The sequence below is a fragment of the Dermacentor andersoni genome, chromosome 4 (genome assembly GCF_023375885.2).
Source record: "Dermacentor andersoni chromosome 4, qqDerAnde1_hic_scaffold, whole genome shotgun sequence".
Classification (NCBI taxonomy): domain Eukaryota; kingdom Metazoa; phylum Arthropoda; class Arachnida; order Ixodida; family Ixodidae; genus Dermacentor; species Dermacentor andersoni.
The window spans coordinates 53,964,420-53,982,273 of record NC_092817.1 but is presented as its reverse complement, the minus strand read 5'-3'; the positions used below and the strand labels follow the sequence as shown (position 1 = coordinate 53,982,273).

Below are 17,854 nucleotides of genomic sequence, written 5' to 3'. Positions count from 1 at the left end.
CACTCGAGCTACTTTTCTCTTTTTTGGAATCACACAAACGCTGCGAGTGTCGTTTTAAACTACCAGTGAAGTGCACTTCCCTTTCTCTTACCTCCAGTGTACAGGGTAGCGAACGGGACGTTCGTCCAGTTGTATATAACTCCTTGTATCCTTGCTCCCTCTCTTTCTCTTCGCTTGACTCGTAGCCGACGCACTCTCATATTATCGTGACTTGTGTCCTTTTCAACGCAGGCGTGACACGCGATACGTGGTCCGCATCGGAGGCGTCAGCATATCGGACGCCAGCACCGAGCCCTTCGTGGAGCGCCAAGTGGAATCGGTTCACGTGCACCCGGACTTCGACGACCGGTTTCACTACAACGATGTGGCGCTTCTCTTCCTCAACCGATCGGCGCAGCAGCACATCACGAAGCCGTTCGCCTGCCTGCCCGAGCCGGGCTCCGTGCCCGATTCGCAGCACGCCACCGTGCTAGGCTGGGGACACGACGATTTCGGTGAGTCCGCACTTAGCGCTCAGCCTGTCGGGGGACTAGAGGGTGACAGTTTGGGCGAGTTGGTCTGCCATTATGTAACTTTTTTTTCTGTCCTCTCTTTATTCTTGTTTTGTCTTGTTTCCTTCATTCAATCTGAATTGCCCTAATTATGGAAAACTGTTATAGAAATTATATAAAAGTCATTGTGACAAATGACGCTTCCCTGAGGAAATGAAAATACAGGCAATGAGCAACACCGCGACTTACTGCTGATGGATATGCTTGGTTTATGGCGCCTGACGTGTTAATAGTATAAACCAAATTCACTCGAAATCCAACCTTGACGATGACACCGAGGAAATGAGAACACAAAAAAGGACTTATTTACTTATTTATTCACTGTCACCGATGGGTTGTAGCGTGTTTTGTCACACATACCGTTGATATATAAGCCGGGCAAGTTACCTTCCCGATCACGAAGGAATTTCCCAAACAACGTGAACCTTTACGCTACGCAGCATCTTGTCAGTTCAATCGTTTCTTTTGCGCATATACACATCACTTTCGGCTGTACTAGTGAGAACACCCTCTGTGGAGACGCCAGTCGAAACAGCGCTGCCTGTGTATATCCAATGTAACTTATGCATACTTCTCAGGTGCTGTTCATTTTGTTATGCTACGCAACCGCAGAGGCTCTGCGAAACTTTCTGAAATTAAGAAATTGAAAATTGTCCGAGTTTAGTGTGCGCCAGCTAGGTTTTCTTGAGCAATCCTGTTCTAAACAACCAAGAGCAGTGGCGGCGACACATCTGACGGCCATTTGAAATGCCGCGCTACACGAACACTGTGCGCAGGAGGAAGACTGCAGACGATTCTCCAGGAGGCCAGGATACCGCTCGTCGACAATCCGTCTTGTGAGCGTGCCTATAAGAAGCTGGACTCATACGAGACCAAGTTCCCTCGCGGCATCAACGACGACTTTCTATGTGCCGGGAACATCACGGACGGTGGTGTCGACGCCTGCCAGGTACGTTGCATCTTGTCAAACGTAACCCACCACTGTGAAACACTCCGATTGGTCTAGTCGGTACGGGATCCACGGACATACGTATACACAGCGCAAAACGGATGAGAAGACAGATCGCTAGAACTACTTGTGCCCTCTTTCCCTTGCCTTCTTGTCTGTTTAGCGCTGCCTACCAACGGAGGAAGAGATTGGCTTGAAAAGAAGACAAAAAAAAAATACGTTTAGCTCGATGTTAGACAATTTCATTTTTCTATAATTTAATCATTCTCCGGCAGCAAAGTTTCCTTTATTGGCAAATAAACAACTGTTTACGATATATCGACCATTTAGAAAACAGAAGGCCGAACTTCAACCTTTAACCATAGTGCCGGAATCGTAGTGATGTTGATGCTTCACAATTTTTCTACCTTTTATTGCACAACTTTGACCCTTCCATAAAGTTAGGCACCCAAATGTACGTGCAAAACACGCTGTAGGCTTTGGCGTTATTTTAACACTGGTCAACTCTGAGAGGAAAAAGAGACTGAAAAATATTACACAGTGCTTCTCTTGACACAATGTGATATACCCACCGCGGGGGTGTGCTGGCTTTGGTGTTCGGCTGCTAAGCTCGAGGGTGCGGGATCGAATCCCGGCCGCGACGGCCACAATTCGATAGGGACGAAATGCAAATACACCCGTGCATTGGATGCACGTTAAAGAACGCCAGGTAGTCAAATTTAATCCAGAGTCCCCCAATCTATGTGCGTCATAATGATATCGTAGTTTTGGCTCGAAAAACCCCACAATTTAATTCTGTTCTTTTTCGATGTGATAGTCGCTGAAAGGATGCAACATTTGGCCGGTGATAACATAAAAAATGTTTCTTATCACGCTCCGATGTACCCCAATGCAACAACAGATTATTCATGAGCAGCAGTGTTGACCAATTTGTCGCGGTTCCAGAACACAGAACAAAATGGTTAACGCCATTTGCAAACAATGTCAGCCAATGTAAGCCATGCAAGCAATGGCGGCCATGTCACGCCGCAGCAACTACATACTATAGCTACTAATCCCGAGCTCCCCAGTACGGCGCCTTCCACAGCCAGATTGCGCTTTCTGCACGTAAAGAGCTATATACTTGATTGATTACAATTGTTACATGTTCTCATGCTCCAAGAACGAAGTGGGCTGCGATAATCAAGCTCCATAAGGACGTGTTTTGCTGACATCAGTGACATGTATCTGCAATGCAAAACATGACATTGTCCTCACATATGTATACTGTTGTCTCAAGGCAGCTGCGTTGGAAGTGATGCAGTAAGCCTAATAACCGTTGAGAGGTTTGTAAAAGCGAGACTTGATTACGAAAAATGTCGATTACGTTTGACGGACGCACCTGAACAAGCCGCCGGACACCCGTGGCTTTCGTCTTCTTTCTGACCTACAGCGAACGTCTTTGTATGTTTTCTTTGCAGCAAGATTCGGGTGGACCGCTGGTGATGAACTCTACCCGGGACGGACGGAATTTCTTCGAAACTATCGGCATCGTCTCGTTCGGCGTCGGTTGCGGGTCCGCCGCCTACCCTGGCGTCTACACAAGAGTCTCAACATACGTGGACTGGATACTCAACGTCATGGCAGACGTCATACCGGACAAACGAATATACGTTTAATTTAATAAAACTGTGGCGCCCTAGTTGTACATAAGAAAACTACATTCTCCGTTTGTTTTTACTCTGTCTCACAGGACTTCACCTTACTGCTCTAACCATTGGCCACGAACGCGCCCAAATTCTCACGGCCTAAGTCATGCGAACTTTGCAGCGGGTATTTGGCTCGTACATGGTGTCTAATACGTCCTTATTGTAGAACAATGCGACCCTGAAAGACAGCTAGGTGGTCCGTGTTCAACGCTGGCGATATACGGTATATGTATGGGCATGCGAGCAGCACTCGTTGCAGTATGCCTCATGCGCAACTTTCCTTCGCTCCACATATTTTGCTGCTGCTGGCCTTTCCTTCACCTTCTGCGCTCATCCACATCTGCCATACTGTGGGCGCGTGCGTTGATGCTGTCCAAGATCGTCACGAACCTGTCACACGCACGTGTGGTCTCCATAATATTCTGTCCTTCCTGGATGTACCGCTAGACGGACACCCCATCGCTTCTAGGACGACGGCACCGGCTGATATACCGCCCTTTCCCAGCCCCTTGAAAAGCAGCTTGCTGATTAGCTACTCCTTCAGTGGGCATTCGAGTAGCACTCGTTGCACTATATGCCTCATGCGCAACTTTTCTTTGCTCCACAAGTGCGTAACAATTTGACCATATATGCTAAACGGAGCGATAATCGCTCACTTTTGCTGTTCCCATGCCCACTTGTCTTATATGCTACTGTGTGTGATTGTCTCGACGTGGCGCTGTTGTTGTTGCAATGCAATGACGTCGAGGAAAACCCGGGGCCTTCAAGGGTGCAGAAGACGTCTCAAGATTTCTCTGCCTCGAGTAGTCTTCCCGAATCTCCGTCTGATCAGATGAGTACCGTCTTATTAATGCTTAAAGACAAAGAATACGACAGTCGAGTTTACTAAAGGTCCGTTCGAGTTGAACTCAGATATGAAGCACGTGAAAACCAGCCAAAAATTGAAAGCAAGCTAGCCGATATTTGCCACCGTCTTGAATCATTTGAAAATAAATCTGAAGCATTAGACACTGTTTGCAATGATTTCGCCATAACTCAAGAAAGTGCTGAGCGGTCGAAAAAGCAGCTGGGCACATAGTCTCGCGCTTAGACGACTTGGAAGACAGACCAAGGCGCAATACTTTTTTTTTTTTTTTTTTACGGCATACCCTATTCCCGTGAGTCATGGCTGCAAACTGAACAGAAAACTCTGGATGCCCTGCCGTCAGCGATGGGAAATGCCTTGCCACGAAACAGTTGAACGGGCGCATCGAATCGGGACTTTTTCAAATACGAAGTGTCGTCCGGTTATAATGAAACTATAAAACTTTACAATTAAGGAGAGCATGCTTTCATCGCGCAGCCAACTTAAAGGTAGTAATATTTCAGTATCTGAGGGCTTCTCGCCGGCGACAAGGCTCGCTAGAAAGAAGCTTCTCCAATTTGGTAAAAACCAGCCTAATTCCCTCTCATTTAGACTACGTTTTAACAAGCTTTTCATTGATAATCGATGTTTCATATATTATCCAACAAGTGACAGCGTTAAGCGATTTAAAAGTGTTGTTCCAGATCACGCAAGCGTATACCTGACGATCTGCGTCATCACCCTACTACATAGCAATGCGCGAGGGGCAATGGCGTATCTTTAACACCACAAGCCTCCGTGCACATGTTTGTTGATAACGCTAGAAGTGTGTTTCACAAACGCGAGGAACATGAATCGCTCATCGATAGCTGTCATGCTGGTATTATTGCATTTTCTCGATTTCGTATCTTCCGTTGCGATCGCACTGCTCGCAAAGGCGGAGGCGTACTAATCGCTATTTCAAAGTCCCTGCAGTGTCATCAAGTCCACATTCACTGTAACCTGGAAGTTGTGTGCACTTGCGTTGATATCGGTTACAGTAAAATTACGATCGTTATTTGCTACCGCGCTCCATCCTACCCATTCACTTTCACTTCTGAGCTTCACGATGTGATTAACACCCTTACTTTGCGGCATCCTTCAAACCCCATTATTTTATTGGGGTATTTCAGCTTCCCCAACATATGCTGAACTACTGATGCTCCGCACTGTTACCCATTTTCTTCACGAAGTAACGACTTTCTTGATCTCTGCTCTGTGTTTTCCCTGACACAATTAGTATTGGAACCAACTAGGATCTCAGGCAGCGCTGCTAATCTCCTATACTTAATCTTATGCTCTCATCCTGACATAGTTACCAATGTTTCATGCTTACCGGGCTTAAGCGACCACCTAGGTCCTTCTCTCAACATTTTACCTCGTGTGTTAAAACCAGTTTAAAAAATAATAATTTACCTCTATGATAGGGCAAATTTCGACGCTATTAATATTGAGCTAGCTAAGTTTCTTGATCCTTTCCTAAGCCAATTTGATGATCGCGCGGTTTATGAGAACTGGATCGTTTTCAAAAGTAAAATACATAAGCTCGCCGACAAGTTTATTCCGTCTAGTGTAATATCCTGCAATGTCAAGAAGCCCTGGTCCAACTCCAACTTAAAAGGCTTTCCAACCGAAAAAGACGACTGTATCAAATAGCTGTGACGAATAAAACTGCTCTGGCATCGAAACGGGATTTTTATAAGGAGGCGAAAAATACTTAAACAGAAGCTACAAAACTTGCCAAAAAGGAATTCCGAGTACACACTTGGCCCACAATGCTTGCAAATGGCCCTAAAAAGTTTTGGCGTGTTATCAACCCTCCCAAAGATAATTCAGTCGCGCTGATTGATTCCAGTGGTTCACCGGCACCCAGTGATGTATGTCCCCATGTCCTTAATTCTGTTTTCTGTAACAACTTTGTTGTATGTAATGACCCTGTGCTTCCAACTCTTGAGTGTTGCAATTACCCACCTATGGATTTTATTATCATTGAACCTTTTTGGGTCGAAAATGTAATTAAAGATCTGAAGTTGTCAAGTCCTGGTGCTGATTTGGTTAACGCTAATTTTTTGAAAAATACTGTTGTTTATTCATCTGTTCTGCTTTCAAAATTTTTTTTCAGCAATCTTTAGATACCCATCAGCTACCTGCAGGTTGGAAGGTCGGGAAGGTGGTCCCACTTCACAAGTCCGGTAGCGAAAATTCGCCGCTCAACTACCGCCCCATTACCCTCACCAGCATTCCTTGCAAATTTCTTGAACATATATTGTACTTAGATTTAACAAAGCAATTAGACAATAGTTCATTTTTCAGAAAAGCACAACATGGTTTTCGAAAAAATCTTCTCCTGCGAAACTCAACTTCTTTCTTTTACTCACAGCCTTCATCTTATTCTCGACAAAGGTTCATTCGCAGCTGTGTTTTCTTTTATTTCGCCAAGGCCTTCGACAAAGTGGCCATAAATTGCTTCTATTTATACTTAGTAAACTTAACCTTGATCCTAACCTGTTTACATGGCTTCAACATTTTCCCCTTAATCGGTCACAGTATGTTGTGTCAATAATCATGTCCCCATTTAACACCGTAGACTCTGGTGTGCCCCAAAGATCAGTTATAGGCCCTCTTCTTTTCTTTATTTACATTAGCAATTTACCCAATGATGTCTTTTCTAATATTTACCTTTTCGCAGATGACTGTGTTATTCTCCGTGAAATATCAGACAAATCTGATAACAAATTCCTACGAGACGATATAAACGCTATCTCTAACTGGTGTGACGTGTGGTTAATGCAACTTAACATAACTAAATGTAAATGTATGCGTGTAAGTCGCAGCAGTATTCCTCCGCCGAGCTATTACCTTAATGATACTCCCCTGGAAGTCGTAACTTTCCTATAAACACCCATGCGTCCGCATAACCCCGTCACTTTCCTGGTCGCTGCACATCGATAAGGTAATTAAAAATACTAACCACATGCTAGGCTATCTTCGCCGAAATTTTTCTTCTGCTCCTACATCATTAAAATTAATCTTATACAAAACGCTTATTAGGACCCGCACCTCGAAACCCCTATTCAGTCGCTTGAACTAATCCAAAATAATGCCGCCCGTTTCATTTATAGCCATTGTAGTCGCACATCAAGTGAAACGTTCATGGAAAACTCTTTGCTACTTGCTCCTCTCTCAGCCCGACGTAAGTGCTTTCGCCTTGCTTTATTTCATAAACTATATTTCCAGAATTCCAACCTGCGCAATAACCTTACATTATCTCCTACCTACATTTCCTCTCTCATTGATCATAGCCATAAGGTTGGAACTATTCAATGCAGCAGCAGAACCTGTCACGAATCATTTTTCCTAGAACTTCTCAGGGATGGAGCCACACTCCCGGCTCAGATGTCGCAATCAAGGACAACTCAAAGTTTCGTTCGGCCTTCTCAGACATCACCACTGCGGAATACAACAATTAACTAATAAATTTTCCTGTAATAACTAACCACCTTTCGCTGCTTTGTTACTCCCTTATGTATATGTTTCTGACCCACTCTCCTCTGTAATACTTCGGTCTTGAGGGTACAATTAAATAAAAATTATAGATATGGAAGACGTATTAACGTTTTCGGCTGGTGGACCAGCCTTCGTCATAGTACAGCGACGTCAGACGTACTCTGACGAAAGCTGTTCCACCAGCCGAAAACGTTAAGTAAATACGTCTTCCAACAGGTTCGTCGTCTCTTCCCTGCACGCACGCACTCACGCGCACGTATACAGGGTGTCCCAGCTAATTTTAGCATGAGCTTAAAAATATGCGAATACCACGTTGCTGTACAGAACCAAGGTAATGTTGCTTGCCGTCGCTTGGAGATACTCAAATTATTTTTTACACCGCCTATTTAGATAATTAGTCTTCTTCAATTAATCGACTTCTCAAGTATTATAGTTAGATGACAAGTGTCGATGAGAAAATTGTGGAGCGACATGAAAAACTGTCGATACAGCTTTCTGTTGCTCAATACATGCTATCTAAGATTGTTCTTCCGAGTATGAAAGAAGTCCGCGAATACGCGCAAAGTGCCTCGAGTGGCCAGGGGCGCTGCAATTTAGAAACAAGTAACTGAAGGGCTTTTTACTCTTTTTTTCAAAATTGACAAATATTTCACAGCAGTGAAAAAATAAAAGCAAGGCTGAAAAACTTAACTATGCAAAGCTTTACAAACAAATTATATTTTCATTTTAAAAAATCAAGTGAAAGGAGATAGAGTACCATGTTACAGAACCTGTCATACAATGTGTCTCGTTCGCAGGCCAAATTATCCGCTTACTACAGCTGATGCACGAGAGTTACCGGTGCTTGAAAATGAAATCGTTTGCAGATACAACTTCGATGCGGCGCCCTTTCTGCGTCAGCTTCCTACCTTTCCTTCTTTCTCTCTTCCTCCTTCCGCATCGACGTAAAACATGTCAAGCCAATTAATGGTGAACGTCCGTCTGGCAACTGAAGAGTCACAACCGCTGCCTGATATGTAGCGGGAGTTATAGACCTTTGCTTTTCTCAACGTACACTCTCGATTTTCCATGCCACAAATGGCCTATATAGTGACACTGTCGATCGGTTGACATGGAGCGGTCTCTCAGTGGACGAGAACGTACAGACCTCTGATAATCGGACGCAAACATCGGCAGCACTGCCTCAGCTGTCACCTTTCTTTACTTATTCTGCCGACTTTCTCGTATATCATGAAGCTTGTGCATTTCGGTATGTTTGTGCGCACGTTTGTATATTTGTTTCTTTATTCTTCAACCTCGTCATGCGGAGTATTGCATGACAAGCATTGCAATAGGCCAGGTCATTTGTATTCACTCACTCACTCACTCACTCACTCACTCACTCACTCACTCACTCACTCACTCACTCACTCACTCACTCACTCACTCACTCACTCACTCACTCACTCCGTTTATTTGCGAAGGGCCACGTGCAGTCCTATTTCTCGTCGACGCTACATCTGACGATAACGCGGAAGCCTTAGTGCGGATCTATGAAATGCTCTAAACGGGTGCACACATCGCAAGAGCTAGTGCTTAGGCCAGTTGGTATTCCATGATGCGAGGTGTTGTAGCGCGTTCCCTCCCGTTGTCCCCCTTATTAACACGTTACTCCGCCTCGCGTCTTGTCCACACAGCGCATCCACTCGCCGAAAGGTGTCTCCTGACACTTGAAAAAACAGGGTGAGAGTAGAGTGAGCACGTGGCCCGAGGAAAGGAAAGGAGGGGCTTTCCCTGCGCCTGATTACGCAGATCGCGTGCGCGCTTCGAAGAAGGCGATCTGTTGCTGCCTCGTTGTGCAAGGCCGCGCGCCTCTGCGGCCACCAAGACGCATCGAGCGTGGTTGCGGCGGCGACGGCGGCGAGTACCCGTCATCGTTGGTGCGGAAGGGGAAAGGCCGCGCCTCTTTGTGTGCCCGGTACAGGAAACACGGCAAGAGGAAACGGTGGAGACACGATGCGTACTGCTGGCTGGAGGATGCGGCGGCGGCGGCGACCGTGCTCCGCTCTGCTTCTGCTTGACCTCCTCGTCCTCTTATTCCTTCACGAGGAGGCGGAAGCAGCCAGAGGTAAATGCGTTGATCGCTGCGTGTTGGATGCGGTTACGCAGTTTTTCAGTAGTCAGCTTTAGTAGCCCTAAAGCATTCTGTTTTGGGCGCCTTCCAGCGTGCTTGAGTCAAAACAGAGCAAACTCTATGTAAAGAGACCGCTTGATCGAAGTAAGAAAGAAACGCTTGACTTCAACCGGTCATCTTTCGTATTAATCAACTAGTCATCTTTCATAATACTGGGTACGAATTCAATGGGAGTCAAAACTGCCCATGATATCGGTGTTTTTCTCTATTGGTCACTTTAGACGACACTCGATGTTTTTAATTTGCGTGATGGAAAACCATACTGAAAATTCAAAAATGCGTACCTCTGCACCCTGCAGTTATGAATTTCGAAGCAACGATGTTTAATGATAACTATTATGGTTAGGCTGCTGTTGCTACTCTACTCTCATTTTCTCTTTGAGCCATTAGAGTCGCGTAATCAAGTTGTCCCATGCACTGTTATCTCTGTAACGTAATCTGAACCAGATGCCTTGAAAGACTGCGTTCAAGAGGATCAGTTGCCAGAGTGTCTGCACAGGGATTTCTAGATAGGTTTGAACACCATTCTCCGTCATTTAGAAAACTACATCTTATAAATGTTGCAACATTGTCTGCATAGCTTTTGACCTTCGGGAAGCAAGTGTACTTGTACAACACAGAGACTTCCATGAACTCCAAAGATCTAACTGACGGTAGCGTTTAATCGGAAGCCGTCGGCAGAAATTCCTTAATTCCTGCAATGCCTCCGCGGCACAATCCCCGGCCAGCTGCTGCTACTGCTATTCTTACGAATGCTGATGATGCTGATGATGATGCTGCTGATATTAATAATAATAATAATAATAATAATAATAATAATAATAATAATAATAATAATAATAATAATAATAATAATAATAATAAGAATAATAAAATATTATTATCATGGACCACCAAGCTGAGGACCCTCCGTGTGTGGAAAGTTGTGACGAACAGGACTCGCTATTACCATGCTTAACGCGCGGTGTTCGAAATAGCACATAAAGGCGCGGAGTTTTCACCTTCAAGAAACGTACAAAATCGTTGTAACTGTTCATTACGGAAGGACTAAAAAAAACACGCCCCATAGCTACAGTTCGACTGCTAACTTCTCAGGCGTACTGGCATCGATAACGAAGTCAGAGCTTATAACCCTGCCAATTGCGGCCTCACTTTGGTGGGGACAAAAGTGAAGGCATAGATCTCAGTGCGATTTCTTAATGTACCGTCCTCCCTTATGTACTCTTTGTTTTCTGCCTTCGTTTTACAACGAGCAAGAGCTGCTGAGCTCGTGCTCAGCAGTACGTAGCGTACGGGACAAAGAAGGAGTTCGGACAAGATACGACACATGCTTTCAACCAATGTTTCATCACGTTTTCCTTTTTGTACCGTCCGCATTTACGCACTGACACAAAACATTAAATTGAGAGAACGAAACGTTCAAAAGTATGCATGGTACAACCACGCAGTCGCGTCGATACATAACTATCTCATGTCAGTAACAAGAAGGCATTACCGTGCGCATCACTGAGGGCTAAGGAATTCGTCGTCCTTACTGCGCACGCTTAATTTGGGAACGGGAAGGGAGTGACCTGATTGAGACAAGCAGCAACGTTTGAAGGTACAAGCTATATGACTCCTTCTGAGCTGCTTAAAAATTTTCGTATTTTTACACGGTGGAAATAAGCCAAATTTAGCGATGAACTCGATTTTCGCTTTTACTTTCCTACAAGGTCGTCGTATCCGTTGGAATATCTCCATACAATACGATCAGCATGTCGTGCTCTGAAAATGCTGTAGTAGTGCTGCTTTAGAGTGGCTCATTAGCATTACCGCGAAGTGTCTTCAAAACACTCAAGCGCTCTAACAGAAATAGCCTACACGGTATAAGATAGGGATATTAACGATATGAAATATCTAGTTGGCTAACCTGTATTGGTGAAAAATCATAAATGTCACAAGGGAGGAGAATAAAAAAAGGTGACGATGGAAAGAGAGTAAAAAAAAAGTCTGTACATGTACGATGGGGCTTCTAACAACACTCACACTCCATCGCGCAGTCCGAAAGGTACCAAAAGACGCAGCAGCGCCTTTATTGACAGATCGAACTCCACAGTGGTCGGGGTCCAGATTGAAGAATTTCCCACTCGAGAGGTGGGAGAAGTGGGAGAGGTTTCCCACTCATGAGGTTCAGCGCCGTGTCGTCGTTTTATTGCTTCTATTGTCCTTGTCTTGGGTGCGCTGTTACAAACCTTACCATGAATCCCAACCAACGGCCCAACTTGCCGTTCTGATGAGAGGTGGGTGGTTGTCGCGAGCTCTCACCCAGCGCAGTGTTCTTGCCTTTACTCGCTGAGTCTCGAATCAAATAATCGTACACGTTGTGCTTGTTCGTCAAATGAACACTTCCTCAATTTTCTCTCGTTCTTTTTGCATCTCATGTACATACCTTCGGCTGTTCAGTGACCAGGGGCCCGTGTCGCGCCAGGCACCCGACGAAAAACTTCGAGCTGACCGACGGCCGCTGCATGCCGGTGCACGAATGCCTGCAATCGTTGAAGGACGTGGGCCGCCTGAAGTTCCCCATCTTCTGCGGTGTCGAGATCCTCCTGCCCATTGTGTGCTGTCCGCTCAGGAACCGTCCGCGCGGGACGACGGCGACTCCTAACGAACAAGTCGCCGGTGAGGGAATAGGGGTAGCATGCAAGACTATACCTGCGATTTCACTGTTGCGAATAACCTGCAAAAAAAAAAAAAAAAATCCGCCTCCACTTCGCTTTGTTAAAGTGGTTGTACAGAGAAGCTGTTGCCTACAAGCCCTCAACTACAAGCGACGTACGTCGCACGCGCAGGCACCTCTGCGGAAATGCAACATGCATGCTCATTCTTCTGTAGGTCCTCTTCCAAGCGTGGGCGCATTTTCGGAATAATTGAATTTTTCAGACTCAATGGCATCAGAAAATTCGTGAAGTATGTCTTACATACAAGCTGCAGACGTGGTAGCTTCGGGTGGTAATTAGAATTTACGAGAAAACATAATTCTGTTATGCTTAAGATAAAGCCATTTTCCAGCAGCCGTTTGAGGTCTGTACGAGTGGGCGCGGCCGCTAGGTCGCCGTACTGTTTTTTTGGGGCAAGCACAGAACGAGCACACTAAAAATCCCGACCAACCAGAGGCCAACAGCTCGGCTGTAAAAAATGAAATTTCACGAATTTGGTGAAAATTTAAGTGAGTACGCCTAAAGGTCTATGAAATATTTTTCGTTTAGCATTAGGAGCCCGTTCTTACAAAATTTCCATGACGTACATGAGTCCACACTGGTAGGTGTTCTGGCGGCTTCCGCTCATGAAAACGAGACTTGGTGGCAGCCAATCCCAGATAGCATTGACGTAAGATGAGTTTTGTTAAATTAAATGATAGTGCTGACACATTTAGATCTCTTCTTTCTTGCGTTAAGTGAGCGTGGATGTTGAAACCGCAAGAAACACTGGCACGCCTCAGATAGCCCTATGTAATTTATTCTAATGCATTTTCTACGAAAAGTTTCGGTTTAGTTCACAGTAACTCTACATCTATGTGTCATGATGTCATGACGTGGAAAGTTGTCAAGAGAGAGGGAGCAGGACATCGGGACGTTAGGGCACTCGCTCTGGCTGACTCTCAACTTGAGTTGATTGTCAGCGCTGTTGTGTGAACCTGTCTCATTGTCTTCGTCCTCGTCATTGTTAGCTCTGTTTTTTTTTTGTAAAGTGTGAATGTAAGACGCGAACCTTCTTTTTATGATGCAGCACTTGTTTACTTGTGTGACGCGGTGCTTATTGAATACGTCAAGAAGACCTAGAAGTGTACATAGGGCGCCGACTGAACAGACATTTCAAAGTGAGGTCTATGATTTGTGGAGACATGTAACAAATAATTGTTGGTATTCTTTTCTTCACGAGAACTGCTCCTTGGCATAGTTGGTTTTTACTAAAACCTATATTTACCGCAAATAACGCGCAACAAGGTAGACACATGATCGACGACCCTGCCACCCGTATCGTTATGTCTACCATGCACTGCATGTCTTATTTGCGGTAATTATGCCTCTCAGTATTTTTTTTGTATCCTGCCATTATTCCGCAAATGTAATCCAATAATATTTTTTGTGAATATGCTGAAGGTCCATATTAAATGGGTTGGTTGAAAAAAAGAGCAACAGTACATTTATGTAATTGTTTCTTTCACTAATGCACAACAATATCCTAATCTCAGTCTGTTGCAAAACAAAGTATAAAATTCTCTAGCTCAAGGATAACATCTGCCGAAATGGCAATGCTGCAGTCTAAAGCCACACATTCTTTAGAGAGAGAGAGAGAAAAAAAAAGAACGTGCCAGCAGAAGTAAAATAATTTTATTCACATACACTCACGGGCCGAATTCGCAAAACTTTTCGTTCTTTGTTCTTTGCCAATGACTGGTCGTCTTCGTTAATAATACGCCCAGCATCAAGATTGACTAGCGTTTTCTCTTAAGAGCAATTATGTCATAATATCCTTTTGTGAATAGGGATCCTGCTATAGAATTCACAAACAAAAAAGCTTTCTCGCTTTTTGTGAAAAGACACCTACGAGTGTCTTTGACCTTGTAATTTCTACCCGAGATTTTCCCAAACATTCATGAAAAATTCCACTTATGTGCATGTAGGCTGCATAAAATTTACGCAAGAACATTAGCTCTGACGATCACACTCCGTTGCGATGCACTTCGTTCGAATCGAGGCTGCTGACTAAAATGTACATACATACACTCTTCAATGTGCACACTTTAGGTGACTATGATTTCAAACCAAAACACAGCTAGTAATAGCACCTACGACGTACTTTTTTTCTTAAATGATACGGTATACACAAGTTATGATTGGCTCTTGGAAAATCGAACAACTCAAAAGCCATACTCAGCGCTGGAAATGCTGTATAAGTATTGGAAAAAGGACTGTCTTTCGTGCCGCTTCATTGTCTCTGCAACTTACTGGCCTGCAATACACTGTCTAGCCGCAGCAAATGTATCGTGGCCGTAGATATAACTGTATTCATTTTCAGTTTAAGGGAACAGTGTGGGGATACTTAATGGAGAAAAAAGGGCACAAGTATGAGCGCGTGTACATGGAGTACATATAATATTTAAGTATACGTGTACCACTTGCCATGTGTCCGCGGCATGCGTGATCGTGGGTTGCGATGAAAACTCCGCTGACGCCGGCAACGAAAGTCGACGCTAGCTTGTGCGGTGCTTAGAGTGGCACGATAAGACAAGTGCCAAGAACTTCGACTCGTTTTTCTCAGTTGCACCACGCGGGCTTGGGCAGATTTGGCGGCTTGGCTGTGGGAAAATACATAAGCGAGATTGCAAAGTGAAACAAACGTCAACATGATTTTTATAAGTCTCACGTCATTTGGTCTAACTGAGCGACAAAGACTTGGGCATTGATGAAGTGGTTCTGGCAAAAAAGGAAGCAGACACAGAATGCAGATGGAGGTTCATTCATAAAGTTTAGGACTTCAAGCTTTCTTTTAGAACTTTAAAATGATATAAGGTTGAACTGAATAATGGTATAAGGTAGAACTTTAAAGATATAAGGTTTACTAAGATAAAAAGAGGACATTTCAGTGCAAGTTGGGCGAAGTGAGCCATTTTGTCCTTCTTTCCTGTTGTACGCGCTTAACAAAGCACTGTCGAATGATTTCTTTTGACTGAAGGAACGCATTACATTAGAAATGTTTGTAGGAAGCGGTTGACCAACAACCCCGCACCATCACCCCATCTCCCTATCGAAAAGAGCTGGACATGAAGTAACAACGAATGACATGAATATTTATTTTGCGCGATATTTGAAACGGTAAGTGGTTAGACGTCGTGATAGACAACACAATAAAAACAGATGGGACAGAAGAGTGAACACAGCGCTGTGCAATGTGTTATTGTTTCGCTGGGTATCGGGACATTAAGCCATGTTCTACCAACGAGCCCCATCCTACATTTTTCTAATGAGTGGAAATTGCTCGCGGTCAGGAAAGTACAAGTACTTTTAAGTTTGTGGCCGTCAATATTTCTATAAAACTGCAGAGAAAGCTGCGATTGTTTTACCCTTATTGAATTGTAGAGGCTAGTATTTATTGGCACAAAATGACATTGGGCTGACGAAACCCGTTCTTTTCTCTATAAATGTTTCATCACCTGTCGAAGACATGGAGGTTGCTACAAGGGACAAACCGTGGGTTCTTGTCTGAGAGATGCTGATATATGAAAGCAAATTGAAGTAAAAAGGCAGCTGCTGAAGGGTCGGGCATTATACGTGAAGACGGGCCACGATTTGTTTTTTTGCTCTTGGTTCATTTTCTTACCAAAGTAATTAAGAGAAACTCGAGCAAGAGAAATGAAATAATGGTTGGAAGCATACGCCTGCGCGGAGCTTTTAATGAGGGCTGAACTAACTTGCGGTGCCACTCTCTCTCTCTCTTCCCCCTCCTTAATCCTCATTCTTCCTTTTCGCGTGCTACCCACCGTGACACGTTTCACCGACATTCAGCGAGAAATCAAAAGTCACCATAGAACCATGTAATATATAATAGTTATTATTTATTCAATAGTAACTTATTACATTTCCACATTGCGATGTGCTAGGCTGTTGTTTAAAGTGCATACTGATCATAGCTTATATTAAACAACCTGCTGCCAAACACCATACAGTAGGATACAAGCAGGTGCGAAGGAACGTTGTTAGCGTTTTCTCTCCTTTTGTACAAGAAAATTCATAAGGTGTACATTGTCGCGCCGTCATAAATATGTAGGTCTCTTTTCCGGACTCGCCTCAGTAGAAGGAATGACACTTAAATATGTTGCACCGTCTTAGATGCAAAAAAAAATTCCACAAAAATTTTGCGTTGTGTTTTTCAAGGCAGTAAGTATTAACCGACCTGGGGGGATGCTAAAACGGATAATCCGAGTAAAGGCTCTAACATATACACATCGTGTACTCGCCTATTTTAAGAAACAGCCTGCATTCTTTTGAACAATGCTGAATGACCGAAGCATAGCTGGTAGGCAGCGCAAAGTCGTGCTCAATAAACGGCAAAAGAAACCACAGAAGGCATAGGCAGAAAGTTCTCATTTTTCCAGGGAGGGGGAGGCTTTCCAAGTACCACCACTAAATAAATAAATAAATAAATAAATAAATAAATTAATAATAAATAAATAAATAAATAAATAAATAAATAAATAAATAAATAAATAAATAAATAAATAACCTTTAGTAACAGCTGAACTTGAAGAAACGCTGTTTGACCTCGAAGAACTGTTCACTGAAGTGACGGCCTTGAGGAGTTACAAGACCTCACACTAGGAGACAGTTCAATTTCACAGCCTGAGTCCCCTCGGACCGACAAAAAACTGGTGTCTCTCGGAAGGGCCATTTGACAAGCGGATACAGTGAAACACGCTATGAAGATGTATGTGCTTTCTGCGTATTAGGTCGCACAAATACACATCAATGGTGAAAGCCATGTACGCCTTCTAAAAGTTTTAATTCTCATAGATACAGTCAAGAAATCTTTCCCTGACGAAAGGTCATTTGAGAAGATAAGACTTAAAAGGAATAAAAATTACACAATAATACAATTTCTGAACACAACTGCTGACTAAAATTATTAGCATAAAGCAATGTGACTTCATATAACGCCATAGTTTAATTATTTGTCAAAGCATACTTTATGCCATTGGTATCATTTATTTCCCGGCGGCGAAAGAAAGGATCATAGGGTAATAAATGATCAGTGAGCCAATAAACAACCATATTAACAAATAAATTAAGAAATAATAAGACGCAGCGACATCTCAAAAGTGCGAAAGGACACGAGAGCAAGTAGGAACAGCGTGGAATGCGTTATTGAGTACCTGATATACAGCATATGACAAATCAAGATTGATAAGGAAAATGCACAGGATTGACTAGGGAGCTTTATAAAATAGCACTACCAAACGTCTTTGCGTAGCCAAGGGCGCTATAACGTAAAACTATTTCAAACTTTTCTATTCTAATTCTGCTATCAGCCCTCCGCGATTGGTCAAAAACCTCTTTGGACCGC

At 43.8% G+C, this 17,854-nt stretch overlaps 1 protein-coding gene across 1 annotated transcript in view; it reads left to right on the top strand.

Annotated features, from left to right (window-relative positions):
- LOC126536680 (ovochymase-2-like) overlaps positions 1 to 17,854 on the top strand; it is a 50,887-nt gene that overhangs the window by 17,399 nt on the left and 15,634 nt on the right. The window contains exons 7-11 of the mRNA XM_072287608.1: positions 232 to 494; positions 1,328 to 1,500; positions 2,961 to 3,152; positions 9,667 to 9,685; positions 12,194 to 12,412. Coding sequence (XP_072143709.1) covers positions 232 to 494; positions 1,328 to 1,500; positions 2,961 to 3,152; positions 9,667 to 9,685; positions 12,194 to 12,412 — 866 coding nt within the window. The remainder of the gene's footprint in view (positions 1 to 231; positions 495 to 1,327; positions 1,501 to 2,960; positions 3,153 to 9,666; positions 9,686 to 12,193; positions 12,413 to 17,854) is intronic.